Raw genomic sequence first — 18,493 nt, 5'->3', positions numbered from 1 at the left:
TGCCTTACTCCTTCACCTTGTTTCCATTTTCAACAGGAAGTGAAAATTATATTATTTACAGCAACAAAAGAATTGGAAATTCCTAGCTTGACTTAAAGCTGTGGTCTGTAAGTTTTTTTTTTTTTTTACGTCATTCACTCCAAAATCTATAATCATCTTTGAGCATATTGTAATTCAAAGTGTTCTAAGTGGACAGTGAATCTCTTCTCCTTCTCCTGGCCCTGTAAATGAGCTTTAGAAATCCAGGAGCATGACGCTGGACTTCAGCCAATCAGAGATCTTTCTACAAACAGTGATCCATGAGCTGTTTTGGGCGTTACAATTGCCTGCTTGAGCTGTTCGCCATCAGACACAACAGTTATGTGGCAAAGCAAGCGGAAAAAGGCATACCGACTTGGAGAAGCAACAGAATAAAGGCACAAACATACTCAGGAGGAAAGGACCGCTTTGCATCCTCGCCACACGTAACGGTGTCAGAGTTAGAGTGGGAAAAAATGGGATATATTGCGTGTAAACCGAATAAAAACTGTCTGGATGCGGAGTGGTGGTTGTCACTCTGCTCTGAACGGCTGCCACTCAGAGCGGCCAGTATGAGCTGATGGCAGCAGCTGCTGTTCAGGACAGTAACTACAGAGTGATACATGCATTAATGTTCAGAGACTCTAAAACACCAGAAAACTGAACAATAACACGAGATAAAGTCCATATATTTGTCACTAGTCTCCATTGAGAAAAAACATTTCCGTAGAGCTTCACAGGGAGGTTAAGTTTCACGTTTCGAAATGGGGAGTGGTGGGAGGATTCTACATACTGCAGTTTTAATTCCCTATGTGTCATTGATTCTTAAAGGGTTAAATGCATTTTAGGTTTGGGAGTCCTATTTTTTTAATTCCAAAATGCCACAACACAAGAAAAGCACGCCAGACAAAGGCTTTTAAAAATTATTTTTGGGAAGACTTTTCATTGCGCGTCCTATTTATCTATCCTATGTCTCGTTTCAGGGCGTGTTTGGTCGGTGTAGGGATGATCTGGGGGGTGGGGGCCAGTGGCTTGAGCCTCCATGGCACCCATTGGTTGCTGCCGGCCTTGCTGGTCCGGGGGCGGTGCCGAGCATCACAATGGGTACACTGGCATGCCTTAGGCTTTCAGATAAACTTGCATTGGACCTAACCTTAGACATGTTGATTCCAACAATCAGTTCTAGGTGTAAGCATACACCCTCTCCCTCTGTTCACAGCCACCATCATTATCCTTAAAGCTGGGTGTTGTCACCCTATTTAATCTCTCCACATTTGTCATCAGACTGGTTCAGTAGATTGCACTCCACAACACAATATGCACAATAGTAGCATCACATTATACTTTCAGTACAATCAAAATAGCGTACTACCAATCACTCCTTCTAATGTCCCACCCTAACTCCCTCTTCCCTGCTCCTTTCCCCCTTACCAAGGTGTTACTCTGCCCTCTCTTTTTATGTCTTTACCTCTGTTAATAAAGTTGAGCTTACCTTTCCTTAGGGAGAGGCTGGTAATGGTCACAATAAGCAATAAAATAAATGTATTTGCTTCATTGCAAGAATAAAACATGCATAGTTGTCACAAAAAGATTGCACTGCATGTAGTGTTGACCTTTGATAGCTGATGACAAGGTAGAAAAAACCCAAGAAAAGAAAAGCCTAAGAAACAAAAAGCAAGTCTGTTTACATTCAGCAAAACAAGGTATGGGTTTGTATCTTATAAGGAGAGACCTACACATGGCTAAAATGATTATTGTACAATCCTCCACAATTGATTAACTGTTAAATGAACAATTTAACAAGAACTAACAAAACATGACCCCATTTTGTCTCATAAATAATTGCCTGAGGTCTTAAACCCAGCCCCCGCCCCACATTGATAACAACCATCAAACAATCGTGCTACTTACTGCCTAGAGTGTTTAATCACTAAGCTTACAAACTCGCACTTTTGGCAGTTAGTAACTTCAAAGTATAATTATTGTAATAACACATTTTTGGATCAACTGAGGAAAATAGCCTGGTTTTTCAAGGCATTACCATGAAAAGCAATTCTTTATCTGACCTGGATTAGTGCTGTATTGCTTTAGTTTTGCACTACAGTGAAGGCTGCACCATCTGTACTACCACAACCGTGCAGTAGACAGCTTAGTGGAAACATTAAAGCATAGCTCAGTGTGCAGGCTGTGTGTCAGGGGCGGGGCTTCAGGGGGGACTGGGAGGGCGGCACGCCCCCTGCACGGGTTTGGCCCCAGGGCCTTGAGTTTGACACGTGTGATTTAGAGACTAAATGCTTTTAGGTTTTCTTTGTTTATACACAGGGTTTTTCTATCAGATACTGTATGTATAAATGTCTGGTCATTGAACATCGGGCCAGGAGCGCACATCGGATGACACTAATTTTCAGGAATGCTGCATGGATCCCACAATCGTTCACCTGTACTTAAAGTGAGTTTCCTTAAATAAGCTGACGCGTCCTCAGGTGACAAACTTTCGACATGCTACGAACTATTTTAGAGTCTTAACAGCGGTTCATTCATTGCCATTTTTTAATTTTTCAAGCGTCACATATGTAAACCACGTGGTTTCTGCTCCGTGAATGCGCGCTCACGTCAGTCATGTGTCCCGCTCATTCTCCAAGTTAAAACTCATTAAAAACCAGTTGAGGATCACAGTGGGACAGTAGAGACTGAGTGGACATGGTCATGTTGTCCATAGAGAATGAGAGAGCAAAGAAAATGAACATACAGAGTATAGTTGTGTTTGTAAACATGTGGGCCACTGTTCCAGTTTTACTAAACTTTATAGCTACTGATACAGGCTCTGAGTTGAAATGGTTAGAGTGGGTGTCAAAATAAAGCGTTCATTATCCGTGGTGCTGAGATGCTTATAATGTGTATTAGTGACCATCCTAATGTTTTTGTTCAGCACCTCTCCGTGGTGCTGAAGCTTGTTATGGGCATGTGTATGTTGTAAAATGATGTTATCATGAGCTTTATTGTTTGGGTTTAAAGGGCCTGGTCATTTGCCCCGCCCCCGGCCCGGCTTTGATTTGTTCCGCTAGTCAAATTTTCTGTCAATATTTGGATTTAAATTTTCTGAAAATTAATTTTCTTTAGTAAATAAAGAACCTAAGAACAAACATTCCACCTTTTCAGTTTTCCCCAAAAGTTTGACCTGTTTATCTAATTCCACTCTTTCACTTGTAGCTAGACTAGTATGGAGGTATTATTGATGTCCATACTAGCCTAGCCCTGAGTGATGATTTAGCCCCGAATTATGTTGTTCAGCATAACCCCAATATTTCACTTGATTGTCAAAAACACTTTCAGAGCATACTATGTTTGGTTCACGTGGTTACGCTGAATAATTCACATAGAAAAGGGGTTTGCTTCTTTTTCTTCTTCCTGTTTAACGGTGGTTTGCATTCAGCAAAACCACCACCTTCTGAAAGGGGTGTGGTTTTTTCCTTTTTCTTTTTATCAAATATGATCTATGGGTGAAATCATTTTTCCACACATTGCATTTTGAAATAAATTAATGCAGTCATTAAATTTATTTTAAATGAAATAAAGAGGATAGTGGAAATGTGTTTATTCACAAACAAAAAACATTATGTATGATAATCATCCATCCATCCATTTTCAGACCCGCTTTGTCCTATTTCAGGGTCACAAGGGTCTGCCGGTGCCTATCTCTGGCTCACACTGGGGGCTAGGCTGGGATATATAATAACATTTATTGATAATGATGATTAAAAAAATCTTGATGTTACTTTTCTGCACCAAATATGTATGTAAAATAGCCATGGAAACAGTGACCATACTTTAGGAAGTCGTTACTTTGTATGGTAACTGTTAGCTTACCTGTCCTTGTGCTTTCTCTCGAGGTTCTGGTAAAAGTTTAATGTTCTTCCAACTGATTCATTGAGCTGTCTGTTTCAAAATTTGCAAACTGTCACATGTTTTAACTTAGTTCTATAAATAAAGTTATTCTGCGAAAAGAAACTTATAATTTTTCATGCTTTCAGAATGTCTACTTAACACACTTCTGTCTTCCTCCTCTGTGTGCAGGAAGCGTGTCAGTCACTCACTGATACTGGCAGGAAGTTGCTGTAGTGGGGTTGTTCTTATCAGTGGCGGTTTTTGATACGGAAATCTCTCGGAAAAAATAAATAAATAGATAATTACATTTATATAGCACTGCTGCAGGCTGGACTGACTGAGCGCCCATCCTTATAAATTATGAGGATGTTGAGGTGTGTTTGTGTGTTTGAAACACAACCACACCTCGACATTCACTGCCACGTCACCCAAAGGTGTCCAAACACCTGGAGACATCAGCGCACATGGACAGGCTGGAACATGCTTTGTTTGCAGCCTCGAGCGCAGGCAGCCAGAGCCCCTTCAGAAAAGAGCAGATATAAGGTGATTCGCTATGCACCAAATATTCGGGCGAATATTGCAAAAAAAAAGGCACATTCGGCCTTCGGTTGGGTGAATTAAAAGCAAGGCCTAATAGTAGCGTGTGACGCAATAATGCAATCAAACAACGTGCAGTGATTTTGAGTCAGAAAAGTGTGTGCGTGTTGCTGCAGAACCAGAGTAGCAGGACAGGCAGCTCCTCCTTTCCGCACACAAACACAGCCAGACTCTCTCCTTTCCGCTCTCCGTCGTCCGTCACCGCTTAAAAGTTGGAAGCCGTTAAATTCCACAACCGAGTCCGTTGTTAGCGCTGTGAGCCACAAAAACATCCCCATCGTTTCCTCCTCAGTTCACAAGCGATGTCGAGTCTTGCTGCATAGACTGGTGTAGCATTAGCACGGAGTGCTAACAGCTGATGTGTGTAAACAATGGGTCCGTGGCTCCAAGCAGTGACTCCCAACACGATCAGCGGCAGAAAAAGTAGTGCAGTTTGGGGATCCAGTAGTGCAGTTTGCATTTACATGTATGGCAATAAAGTATAATATATATTCTATATTTAACAGCAGTGTTTTTTTAAGCTGTTAAATAGTTGGAGAGGGAGGAGCTCACATTCTAGGAGGCGTGTTAGGTGACGTCACTTGCCAACGTGGGTAAAATCCAACGTGCCCGTTTAAAGCTGACAATAGAGGGAGAAATCAGAACTTTTTTAACTTTGTCCCTCTGAATGAGGCTAAAGGGATGTATATCACTGTAGCAAAACCATTATAACATGATTTTTTTCATACCTCCCATTTAATGCACTTTAGTTTTTTTGGAATGCATGTTTTGCTTTATTTGAAGGGCTAATATAAATGAAAAACTTTGTTGTGCTTTTATTTTTAAAAAGCAAAGGCTACTGGAATATTTAAAAAACGTCATAATATCCAATAATTTACTTTCTTTAAAAAACATGTCTAAAAATGTATTCTAGGCTATTTATACACTAATAAAAAAAATAGTGAAAAACTTAACCGCATTCGATATTCGGTGTTATTTGGTATTCGGCCAAATGTTTATATTTTATTCGGCTTCGGCAACAAATTTTCATTTCGGTGCATCCCTATTATTTGCTGTACGACGCACACGCAGTTCACAATGCGTGAGAGTTAAACGGTTCTCAGTGATTCTCTGCTCCGAGTGAAGAAGTCGGCTCCAATAGTGAATCTTTACACATGTGCTTTCCTCTCAATTCTCTATTTCTTATGCTTCACTCTTTGAAAAATCTTTTATTATTAGACTTCTACAGTATAATTAACACCTGTGTTATTCCGTCTTGATTAATCATGGTGGAATGTGTTTTTTCACACCTGTGAAAGTGTGCTGTGGTATCTGCTGCAGATATTCACTTAAAATCTGCTGTAAATGTTGCTTTAGCAAACAACAATGTGTAAAATGTTGACAGAAAACATTTAAACGGAGTCAATATCGATGAGAAGGGGAATGAGGGACATTCCTGAAACTAGAAAATGTCTATCTTTTAAGGCTTTTTTTTTTCAGTCTGTGCAGCGTCTGTTTCATATTTTCTCATTTTAGGCCTAATAATAATAAACGGTAAGTAGTTTGGCAGTGATAAGCATAAACCACACCATTGAACATCCATCATATGAGGACATGATTCATGACTTTGCCCACCAAGGCAACACGGGTACGTTTTTAGTTTCAACAAAGCACTAAAAAAGTGAAATGCAATTTAGGGTGTGTTTTTAGGGTTAATGTGTAGTTGTGTACAAAACACCTTTTAGTTTTTCTTCGTTTGATTTCTATTTTTTTTTTGTTTAATCTAACCCTTATAAGAATAGTTTTTATTCCCATAATAATTTATTTTACTATACAGAGTTTTCAAGCTTAAAATTGCACTACTTTATAAAATACTATGTTTTTCTTGTTTTGTTTATAGTTTTCTTGAATGTTAATAGTTGGCAGTGTTGGGAGTCACTAGTTATTTCTGTAATATATTACAGTAATACATTCATTTTTGAAGTAGTTGAAAGTGGTAATTTATTACTAGTTACAAATAAAGTAACTCAAGTTACATGCATATTTAATTTAAGTGCATATTTGCTTTGTTTTCTCACTGTTTGCAATTATTTGAGGAAAAAAAGATGATTATTATAGTTAAATATAACTTATGGGGAACAAAAAAGAACTTTCTGCTCCTGAAACAGCAGAAGTATTTGAAACAAAACTTAGAGCGACGTTATTCAAACACTATCAGTGTGATATAATTAGTGTTCTGGACCAAAAGTAACGTAAAGTAGTGTAACTCAGTTACATTTTAAAAAACAGTAATATTGTAATACAAATATATTACATTTTATATCCCAGTAACTAGTAATATAAATATATTACAAGTTAAGAGTAACTTACTGTTACGGCAAAATTTGCAGTTGACCTCATTTGGAGACATGATTTATTGCTCTGGTTGAGTGATGGAGTCCAGGCGAAGCATTGATGATTTTATAAAAAAGGTTTATTATAAAACTAAGTAAAAAAGTACAAAGATGGACAAGATTAGTGACCGCCCGGGCGGACGTCCGATGATCGAGAGCCGCTCTGTCTAACAGTTTCAAGCTTAAGCTTTTATACAGATAAAGAAAAGGTCCCAACCCTGAAAGAAAGAAAAGGAGGGAGTCAGATGCTCCCACAGTGGAAATGTTGGAGGATGATGAAGACTTGTATATTATGAGGAAGATTGGGCGCCACTCTTATCTGTCCTTGATAGTGTGTGTGTTCGTGTATATCTGCATGTGAGTTTGAGTTTTGGCCCTCAGCAGAGACTGTGTGTTGTATGAGTACAATACGATCTGTACTGTTTAATCTAACATGATTCAGCTGTTCAAAGAGTAATGGAGTCATCATGTATTAAAACATGACAAATTGTACACATGAACATACATTTGACGATATGATGATGAATATAAAAATTGCCATAACACTTACCCTACACTGATAATTGGAAATGTTAAACCTCAAATGTGTATAATTTATTCTATAACAGTCTATTAAGCTATGCACAGTTGACAAGCCTTACGTTACACTACTTGTTATTGTTACTTATTGTGAAGAAGAAAGAAAACCATAATGAATAATTGCATTTCATTTTGACCCAGTTCTTGGTGGGAGTGGGGGGGTGTTATTGAGGTTGCCCACCCAGGGAGTAATTTGTGTCAGAACCGCCACTGGTTCTTATCTGTAAAACACAGACAAAAACATCTGTGGTGGTACAGTCAATCTGAGACCGAGACAAGACGGAGTAAAACGCCCCCGAGACCAAAACACGGCCAAGACTTTCAAAAGATCCAGACCACCACTGATCTCAAGGATGTCAACATACACTAGACTGCAGGAAATTTGATAGACCTGCAAATATGAACCTGTCAGTGCTCATTGTGGCCATAACATCACAGCTTTTGTAACTGCACGATGACTCTGGGACTTTGGTTTGCTTCCAAGTAAAGATATTTGTCTTCCTTCTTCTACTGTAAAAGGTTTAATGACTCAGAAAGAACTGGTCCATGCTTTTATCTTCATGCAAACTGGACTATTGTAATGGTCTTCTGACAGGAATCCCCCTAAAGAGCTACAACTGGTTCAGAACGCTGCAGCTCAGGTCTTAACCAGAACAAAGAGGTCAGAACACATTAGTCTAAGTTTAAAGTCTTTACTGGCTCCCAGTCAGCCTCAGAACAGACTTTAAAGTTCTGCTGCTGGTGTATAAATCTGTGAATGGGTTTGGTCCAGAATATATCAGTGAGATGTTAGTCAGGTATGAACCCAGCAGGTCTCTCAGATCTATGGACACAGGTCAGATAGTGGAGCCCAGAGCTCACAGATCTATGAACACGGGTCAGATAGTGGAGCCCAGAGCTCACAGTAAACATGGTGATGGTGCTTTTAGTTGTTATGCTGCTAAGAAGTGGAACAAACTGCAGCAGAGCTGAAGTCAGCATCTAATGTGAACATTTTTAAATCAAAGTTAAAGGCACTTTTTTTCTCTACTGCATATGAGTGAAGAATATTTTTGATAATGTTATTGTTGATGTTTGTTGATGATTTTAAATGTTTTTACTGATGGTTTTAAATGTTTTGTTGCCTACTTGAATGTTCCTATTGATTGTAAGATGTTGTCTGTTACACTTTTTGATCATGTAAAGCACATTGAGTTGCCTTGTATATGAAATGCATCTGCCTTGCCTTGCCTACTGACTTTACCGGTGTGAGAGTAACCTGAAACAACCTCTCGCTTTGCTTACATTATTCTGTATTACATTCTGTTACATCAACCAGATAATCCTACCACATTTCTCTGCACTAAAATGTAGGTGTTCACTTACGTCAATCAATGGTAACTCTTTCTCTCTAAAATAAAATAAGACTTTAACTTTAACCTCACATTTTCCCCTCAAACACTAGATGATGAAATAAGTTGCCATCGTTTGAACTTAGCAGGGTTACAGTGATGTTTTTTTTAGTGTAAATCTTCTAATCCATCTTAGTGTTCATTGTGATTTATTCTGTTAAAACACTGGTTGATGTTGCATTGTTTGACCATTTTTGAGGAAATTAATGAATGGTTCATTTGTGCTCATGATCATTTAGGAGAACCACTGTCGTAGGATTAAGATCCTGGGTGATTGCTACTACTGTGTGTCCGGACTGACCCAACCCAAGACTGACCACGCCCACTGCTGCGTAGAGATGGGTTTAGACATGATTGATACGATAACGTAAGTCTATGATATGCATCTATACTATTTAAAAGGCAAAACATTTAAAATATGCTTTATGATTACAATGAGTTTAAATTAGTAGTGGTTTCTCAGTCAAAAGTCAGTTAATTAGGATGAGACTTTCTGCACACTGCTAAATAAATAAAAGAAGTTTTACTGGTATAGAATGTTAGAGCAAAGAAGAGCATCCAAACATCTTCTATGCCTGTGTATCCTGATCTGGGTGTAATAATCTTGGAGACTATTCCAGCTGATTTACAGTTACTATACAAGTGGCCTGTCAATCAAAAATGGATTTATTACCAATGTAATGCTCTGGAGTACCTTACATGTACTGTATGTTCTTAAGAGAAAACTACCATGCAGAACAAAAAGTTATGAATGTAACTTCTGTTCCCTTTCAGTTGATTCACTCAATACAACACATATAGTAGGGAATATCACGCCCCCGACTGAAGACACCTCTAATGACGCCTTTTACGGAAGATGATGTGATGACATCTTTTAAGCCCCGCCTGCATATATATAAGTGCACCCATCACAGTCATCCTTCAGTTCAGTAGCTGCTCTTCACACTGCTCCTCAGATGCAAATGGAGGAGGCAATAGCTCAAAAGCTAAAAAATCATAGAGAAATAGGCTGTGAGGATAGACTTAGGCTTGTACGCTGCATTCGGGCGTAATGTACCTTAAACCCATCTGCAGTGAACTGGGTACAAGGAGGATGCACGGAAAAAAGCAAGAAGATCATCCACATGCTTTGCAGAAGACAAAGTACGAAGCAGTGCAGTTTTATATGAAAGAAATGTCATATCTGCAAACTCAATAGGCGCGAATGGGGGTCCACGAACAGCCACAAGCACCAATACTCAATCCCATAAGGGAATGCTGGATTTAAACACAGGCCTCACTCTGCAGACTCCCTTAAAGCTGATATCTGGAGTTTCTGAGAAATCTATGTTTATGTATCATTCTAATGAAATGCGAAAAAATACCTACTAGTCTTTTACTATGGTCTACTGCCGGTGGTCATTCATATACATTAATGTAAATAAGTCCCACCTTCGTCCTATAAACCCCTATAAAAATGTAAAAAGAGCAGTGATTGCCCAGCCAATAGGCTTTGACTTCCTGTAGCGGAGACTGTCAATCAAAATGAATGCGGAACTGTGCACGGAAACAAGGCCACGTGTCACAACAGCAAACACGTAAATATGATTTTGGCTCTTACCTCAGAAATGTCCATCACCAAAAGAATAACAATGACCCATAGACCTATATCAATGTGACCCGATGCAACGTTGTTATGTTCTGCGATGCGCGTGCAGAAAAGTAGAGGCGTGGCTTCTGGTAGATTGGCAGAGGCAGTGGGAGGAAGTGGAGCGATTTAGGGCGGGACATCGAGACGTTTCTCAGAAACTTTGGATATCAACTTTAAGGATAATAATATAATAATGAGAGGGTGAGCACCTGGCGGCACCTCACAAAAGCCAACATGGCATGTGGATATAGCCACAAACACCCCTAGTATATGATGCCCTTGCACTCTTGATTGTGGCCCCCTCCTGAGCTGTCAGATTGGACCTTTCATACAGATGCTATAGCTCCAGGCATGGATGAATCACCTGTCCTCCTGCCTGGGAGAGGAGGTCCCTACAAAGAGGGAGCTGCAAAGGTCTTGCTGGTACTTGCGGTACCACAACTTTGCTGGCCAGTGAGGAGCCACCAGGTTCAGGGAGAGCCGTTGCTGGCGCGTCATCTCCAGAACAGACAAAATAATTTCCACAGATAGAAACACATACAGCAGTGTGTTGGGCTATGTGTGGCTTAATGCATCCATCCCCAGGGGGTCGCTGCAGTCTGTTATAGAAAAGAACAGGGGGCCAGATCCACTTCTGCACTCGCATCTTCAACAACCTGAGCGGCACTACAGTGATCATAGAAGCCGTCATGCCTGTCAGCTGTAAAACTGTCTGGAAACGCAGCCTGCATCCCAACTGACACTCAGTGCTCTGAGAGATGTGCTCGGCATAAAATGGAGCGTATTTCAAAACCAAGGAAAGAAAACTGCTGACTCATGGTCAGTGAGCTCTTCTGGAGATTTACTGAAAATTCCAGTGGATGGATGTGTGACAGGGTCAGTGATAGCTGAGCCGCTGCTTGCTTCCTGGAGCCAAAGCCACCTCGGCACATTTGGTGAATGTCCAGGGTGCAAGCAACATGGCCGAAAGGCAGCACTAGGTGTTGCTTTCTTACTCAGAAAATTATTTATTTCTTCCCTCAGAACTGCTGCTGCTTTGCCTTTTACAACAGTGTTTATCACAGAGCGAAATTGAGGTGAACTGCAAGCGGTAACCTATGGCAATGTTTTCCTCTACCCAGGGTGAAACTGTGCATGCGCGCCACTCCGTAAGTCGAACCGTTAGCAGGCTGACCTGCATCACTGTGGGGAAGAGGCTGTCGCCCTCTGGCATACACATTTACAACATTCCCACACTTAACAGGCACCATCTTTGGGGTAATTGTGTGTGAGGAGAAGTCGTGCTTGTGAGACTGTGTTAAAGGAGCGCACCGCCTCTCTGGGCTGGACCCTTGAACTGAAGAACAACTGAGTGAAAGCAATGTCTGCCCGCTGCTGGGACCCCTCTTGAGCTGATCCCCAAGCTAGGAAGACGTAGCTTTCTCCTTCTGGGTGCTGAGCCCGTCTGGAGGCCCAGTTCTGCCAGACACATAGCTTGGAAAATCTGAAGCATGGTGACGGAGCTCAGGGCTCGGGCTTTGGTAGCCGTTAAATCTTCTTCAGCTGCAGTGCTTAGAAGGGAGCCACTATGGTTCTGGGCTCGGGCTAGATATGCTGATAAGCTTTTTTCACTCCATCCAAATCTAAAACCTGTGAGTAGCTGTGCCCCGTGGTGTGGGTAGACAGCGGTTTGTTCCACGTCGTGGTGAGCTCTTTGACAAAATCCAGGAACATTGGTAGGTTGTTCCTAGCTTTTGTCGGTTCAGGAAGAAGAAAAAACATAGAGAACCGAGACGACTTCTGAGTTGGTGGAGGAGAGAGCTTACTTCTAGGTTCTCAGCTGCATGAACGTAGAGTGAGAGGAAGGATGTGTCCACCTGGTCAACCGGCACAGCAGCAGTGGGTTACTGACCCAACGACTGCAGCTCCTGTTCATCCTCTGATAAGCCATGTACGTCAAGGCCGATGTCCAGCACGCCATCATCCTCATTGTAAGAGGCTTGCCCAGGTAGTGGCTGGCTGGCTCCATCCCAGCTAGCCCATCAGCACACTCCATGTGGTCTGCTCAGTTTCCCATGGGGGCTTTAACCAAGAGCTCCTCACCACCAGACTCCGACAGAGCCAGGTCCCTCCATATGGAGAGGAAGGGTTTGTGCCATGCTAGGGCTGTTTTATCCGGTGCTGGAGACTCACAGGGATGTGTCAACGCTCTCCTAGTGTGGCCAATCTCCTGGCATAAGGGACATGCTTCATGAAAATCCTAATCAAGAAGAGGGAAGCCGCACTCCTGAGGACAGAGATGAACAGAAGACTTTCCCCTCACTTGCTTAGGCTCTGCGCTCATAATGAAACACAGAACCAAGGTGAATAGTTGAAATTAGCGCTCCGTGGGTAGCCAGCGGCTAACCCCAATTGGGACAGTTAAGCCAATTTCGGCCTGGTAGTAGCCTCAACAAGACCACGCTAACTAACAGTGTAGTTACTCTGACTAGGTAGAGGTGTTCTTCGAGAGGTGATGAGCGTACAAACTGAAGGATGACTATGACGGGTGCACATATATATATGTGCAGGTGGGGCTTGTGTTATACCGAGTGAATTGACTGAAAAGGAACTTAGGGGCCTCAAGGTGAACATGCAAGCTCAGAAAGATTGAAAAGTGTGAAGTTTGCATATAGTCCTAAGGGTTCATCGGTTTATTCTGGTGTTATTTCTTCGGGTCAGAAACATGTATTTTAAGTTTGGAGGAGTTTTTATAATTTGACTAAAGAAGTAAATGTGTGTCATTATATGTTCCTGTTAGAAATGACGTTCTGTTATAGGCAGCTCTTCCAAAAGCAACTAGACAAACATAAACAAGTCTGTTTCATTGCATGTGGTTCTTATGCCTACTCTGGCTTCTTAATGGATGGAAGGATTGATGGATGGTTGCTGTCTCTGCAGGTCAGTGGCAGAGGCCACAGAAGTCAACCTAAACATGCGTGTGGGTTTGCACACCGGACGTGTGCTGTGTGGAGTGCTAGGTCTCAGGAAGTGGCAGTACGACGTTTGGTCAAACGATGTGACCCTCGCTAATGTGATGGAGGCTGGAGGACTGCCTGGGTCAGAAAAACCAACATCCACACATTCTTCATGTGATTATAAATTAAAAGCATAATACATTATGGCAAATTATTTTAATTCTAACTCAATGGTCATAGCCATCTATTCGACAAAGGCACATTTTTTATTTAAAAGTTAAATACAACTCAAGTGTATCTATTTAATGTACAAGCAAGGTTATTACCTGATATGGTTGAAAATCCTGATTAGAAATAATTACCTCGCTTCTAATACCTAACCCTTTTAAAACTAGATTTAATAATAGACAAATATTTATATTTTTTAAATAAGGGGTTCAAATAACCTCTAACTTAGCAGAATGTGAAATATTAAAATTAAATTATTGGTTAGAATGCAAACAATAAATCAATAAACCTGAACAAAACTAAGTTCAAGACATTTGGAAAACGTTACATTAAACAAGAACTGAAAATAATCAAATTTAAAGTTTCGTGGTGTTTTAATTGGAAGTTGTGCTGGAAACATAAAATATTTGTGCACCTAACTATCCATGAGTATTGGAATACTTAGTGAAAACCAAACATGGTTTTGATCAGAAATAAATTAAAACTATGTACTTTCTCATCCATATTTGTCCCAATATGTTGAGGTATGGGGAAATACATATAAAAGCACTTTACAAAAGATATATACCTTAGAGAAAAAGATGGTTCATCATACTGGGTACCCTGGTCATACCAATCCTTTGTTTTTAAATTCAGGTATTTTAAAAATCAAGGACGTATTTGAATTCCAAATTGTGCAGAAGCTAGTAAAAGCTTGTTACTAAATAACATCCAACAGATGTTCCCGCTCAAAGAGGCAAAATACAATAGATGTAGCAACCGATATGAAGATGTAAGTGGGCCGAGCATGATAAGCTTTGCGTTCTTCAGCACCTTCTTAAACTTACACTTTTACATTTATTGTCAGAAGAAAAAACATATTTGTGTGTAGTTTTAATTGTTACATGAAAAAAGACTGAACTATTTTATAGTTTGACAATGTGAGGGATTTTTTTAACATTGAGTCCTTATGTGAGTTGTTTGTGCCCAAGCTACTTTCTTTACTGTGTAGTATGGGTTGTGTTTTTCAATGCTTGTGCCACAGTAAAGTCCACATCACCAGATCTACGTTGGAGTGCTTGAACGGAGACTATGAGGTGGAGCCTGGAAACGGTCACGAAAGACATGCCTTCCTCCAAAAGCATGAGATTGAAACCTTCTTTATAGTGCCCTCTCATCGACGGAAGGTATTTCATCCTGTAGAATTCTTCCCATGATACTCTACTGTAAAGTGTCTTGAGATACCATTGGTTATCATTTGGTGCTATACAAATAAAAGATTGATTGATTGATGATAGAGAAAGTTTCTCTTTTTCAGATAACCTTATTGTGGTCTGTAAAACCTTGGCCTTAACTAACCCCTGGTTGAGATGTGTACTTAACACAGAGGAAGTTGATTAATCCCTCTCTAGATAATACCAGCATTGCAAGAAAACTATTTCTAAGATTAAAGAAGTGTCTAACGTTGAATGATGACGCTCTCAACAGTGTTTGTCTCACTCCAAGCCTGATTGAAATGGACTGGAGCTATGAAATAAAAGGAAAAAACAGCCGGTGGCATATATCATCTCAAATCTGCACAGTCCACCAAACTAACAGAGATATGTGTGTGTATGAGTACAACGGGGTATGGCACACACAAATAGGCACAGCTTTAACAGATGGGCCTCAAGCAGCTGGAGAGGGAATTTCAGTCTTGTGCCTGATGCTGATGTCCCTCTCCTCTCCCTTTTCTCTCCTCTCCCTTTTCTTTACTCTCCTCTTCCGGTTGTGGTGAGTGTGAGTGTGAGTGAAGTATGGATTGGAGGTGTGTGAGTGGCATGAATGAGTGGCGCAGAGCTCTGAATGGCTTTCTTGTCCCTACTGTCAGGCTTTAATCTGGGCACTTTTCTGTAGAAGTACCCAGCTGGGGCCACCAAAGCCGGAGGCCAAGTTGTTTTTCTAAGAAGCAGTGTGTGGAGTGGGGAGTTTTTGTCAATGGCAACTTTGTGCAGGTGTCTCTAGCTGGAGGAGGCTGCAGCAAATTCCCCTTTAACAGATTTTGAAGGTAGAGGTGAGGCTGCAGGAGGTTGCGACCGCGAGCTCAGCAGCCCGGTATCCAGTGGAGGAGAGGAGCTTGAATCAGATTCAGTGGTTACATGCAGCATAGGAAAACTGAATAAATAGATGAGTTTTAGCGGTTTGGCTCTCTCTCCGTTTACTGTTATCAGCTACGATTGTGGTCCAGACGGAAACGTCATACAGTCCATGTAGCAGATACAATTTGTTTTGGTCAGGCAAGCAGTGGGTTCTCTCAGCCATCCTCCATCTACCTGTGTCTGACATCTGATCCAAAAAGTGCATCACTTTAAGTGGTATTGGAATACAGACTGGTCTTTGACTGTGGTTCAAGCTGATATGATCCTGCTTGTCTTCTGCTGATGAGAATAGCTCAGTTGGGCCAGAACAAGCAGATTTCACTCATTTCACTCATTGAAAAAGAGTGCAACACCATTTTATAGCTCTGTGTTGGAGGCTTGATGTATTATTAAGGTCCACTGGAATGTGGCTACAAAGAGGAGCTGATGCTTTTTTTAACAACTTCAAAAATACTCACACACTACACTCAGCAAGTCTAAGATCCAGTATTCTGGAAGCTGGCTGCACCAAGCTGGGCCACCTCATGAAGATGACTGGAAACCTTTAGGGAGTAAACTCAGCTCCATCAGGCTCAGGGTCAGACTGGTGCAGGAAGTGTGCACGGCTTTGCCACAGCAACTAACAAAGTTTGCAGAAACGTGCTCTGCTTTGCCAGTGGCACAGTAGATGGCAGGAGAGGTGGATCAGCTTTTTAGTTCAAAACATCTTGATCCTAAGCTAGAGGAGTGATGTTTTCAGTCTTTTGGTTAAGTTTCCTTGCTAAGCTTCATGGTTTGTTTTGTTAACCAATGGTTCCACTCATCTCGTCTTGGAGAGCCTTTTGTTTAACCCGTTTATTTTTGGTCTAAAATAATTCACATAAAAGTTGTTTCATACTCTCATTAGTATCATCTTTGGGTCCACCAAGCTAGCCATCTGGGGAACATGAAGAAACCAAGTCCGTGCCATGGCAGTGTGAACACGATACCTGTGGTGAAGGGGTTTTCAACTGCACATGGACTGTGAGCAGTGTTGGGGTCAATTATAGTTCTAATCGTGTATTTGTAATTAAATACTATTTTGGCGTAATTATAGTTGTAATTGTAAAAATGTGTTGATGTCGTAATCTTAAATAAATTGATTAAATTAATTGAGTTTAGATAATTAACTTTGTAATTGTAATTGCCATGAAAAATTATGACAATTCTCAATTATAATTTGACGCAAAACTGGGGATTCATGTTACAGTTTATGCACAGTTCTACACGTGTAGTTAACAATTATTACAATGTGTTTTATATCAAGCTTTATCACATTTTACCATTTAAAAACATTGAAATCGAGGGGTATACTGACACAAGAAAGGTTCAGATATGTTTTCATTGATTAGGAAACCTAACAAGGTAACCAATAGATAGGACATACATTAGATGGTAAAGATAAATATTGTTAGTGTATTTTACAGATGATTTACGGCCCGTTATCATCAGAAATGCTAACAGAAAGCGAACACAAGAGGAAGGTTAACTTTTATTAGAATATTTATTTCAGCCTCGGTATTTGTGATTAATTGTAATTTAACTGTAGTAATTGGGAATGTAATTGTAATTGACTTTCTCGGGACAAAAAATAATTGTAATTTAATTGTAATTATGAAAAATGCTGGTCACTGTAATCGTATTTTAATTGTAATTGCACATGGATAATTGGAAATGTAATTGTAACTGAAGAATGTAATTGACCCCAACACTGGCTGTGGGAGGGGTAACGGTGCAGAGAGAGAGAGAGAGAGAGAGAGAGAGAGAGAGAGAGAGAGAGCAGTATTTGTTATTGCTGATATTGACAGAGTATGTTTCTGTAATGGGGTCATGTTTTTGAATACGTCGAGACTTCAACCACCCTCTCCTCTCCTCTTCTCCTTTCCTCTCCTTTCCTCTCCTTTCCTCTCCCTCTTTTTTTTTCTTTTTATTTCTTGCAGCAGGTTTCACATCATGCAGGATAGGGCTTGCACGTAGATTACATGCTTCAAGGTGTGAACCTAGAACAGCCCAGCTGGGTGTCTTTTTCTTTGATGAATGAGACAGTGTGTTAATCCTCTTCATAGTTCTGAGGTTTGATCTTCATCAAAGCCATGGCTCTGGCCTGACTGCTGTGTTTTAACGGACTGCTTGCTTTTCCTGCTTAGAAACCAAATAATATTCGTTGATTTACACTCAGTGTTTGTTAGTTTTCCTAAAATTCCTGAAGTTTACAAACACTGTTGGCTTGTGTCCAAGTTGTCCAGAGCTTGTGCAGTCTGAATAGAAGCCGACATTACTGTCTATTATTCTGTATGAGGTATAATCACACAATTCTTGTTCCCCTTTCTTGTGTGGTGACAGATTTTCCCAGGATTGATTCTTTCGGATATAAAGCCTGCCAAAAAGATGAAGTTCAAAACTGTTTGCTACCTTCTAGTGCAGCTTATGCACTGCAGGAAGATGTTTAAGGCTGAGATCCCCTTCTCCAATGTCATGAACTGCGAGGATGGTGACAAGGTACAACCTCCCAGTGTCTCTGTGTTTGTGTGTGCTGTGATTTTCAGTATCTCATTTACATCTAATGAATTATATTAACATGATGCTACCGAACGTAGCCTGATTCCTTTTGTCATCACTCTTTTTGTCTTCATAACAATTTGCCTCGTCCACACATGCAGCACTGAGTGCAAAAACAGTTTTTTTTGTGTACGCATAGAGTAAAAGGCTGCAGCCACATATT

General features: G+C 40.6%; 1 protein-coding gene across 4 annotated transcripts in view; it reads left to right on the top strand.

Annotated features, from left to right (window-relative positions):
• The window catches only part of LOC114479300 (adenylate cyclase type 1-like), a 95,562-nt gene that overhangs the window by 60,405 nt on the left and 16,664 nt on the right, over window positions 1–18,493 (top strand). For 3 of the 4 annotated variants that reach the window (XM_028472904.1, XM_028472908.1, XM_028472907.1), the window contains exons 5-8: window positions 9,082–9,209; window positions 13,392–13,550; window positions 14,661–14,802; window positions 18,115–18,270. In XM_028472904.1, coding sequence (XP_028328705.1) covers window positions 9,082–9,209; window positions 13,392–13,550; window positions 14,661–14,802; window positions 18,115–18,270 — 585 coding nt within the window. The remainder of the gene's footprint in view (window positions 1–9,081; window positions 9,210–13,391; window positions 13,551–14,660; window positions 14,803–18,114; window positions 18,271–18,493) is intronic. The other variant, XM_028472905.1, reaches the window with a different exon arrangement.

The sequence above is a fragment of the Gouania willdenowi genome, chromosome 17 (genome assembly GCF_900634775.1).
Source record: "Gouania willdenowi chromosome 17, fGouWil2.1, whole genome shotgun sequence".
In the NCBI taxonomy this organism is placed as follows: Eukaryota; Metazoa; Chordata; class Actinopteri; order Blenniiformes; family Gobiesocidae; genus Gouania; species Gouania willdenowi.
The sequence above is the reverse complement of the archived record's forward strand: the minus strand, read 5'-3'. Positions and strand labels throughout refer to the sequence as shown.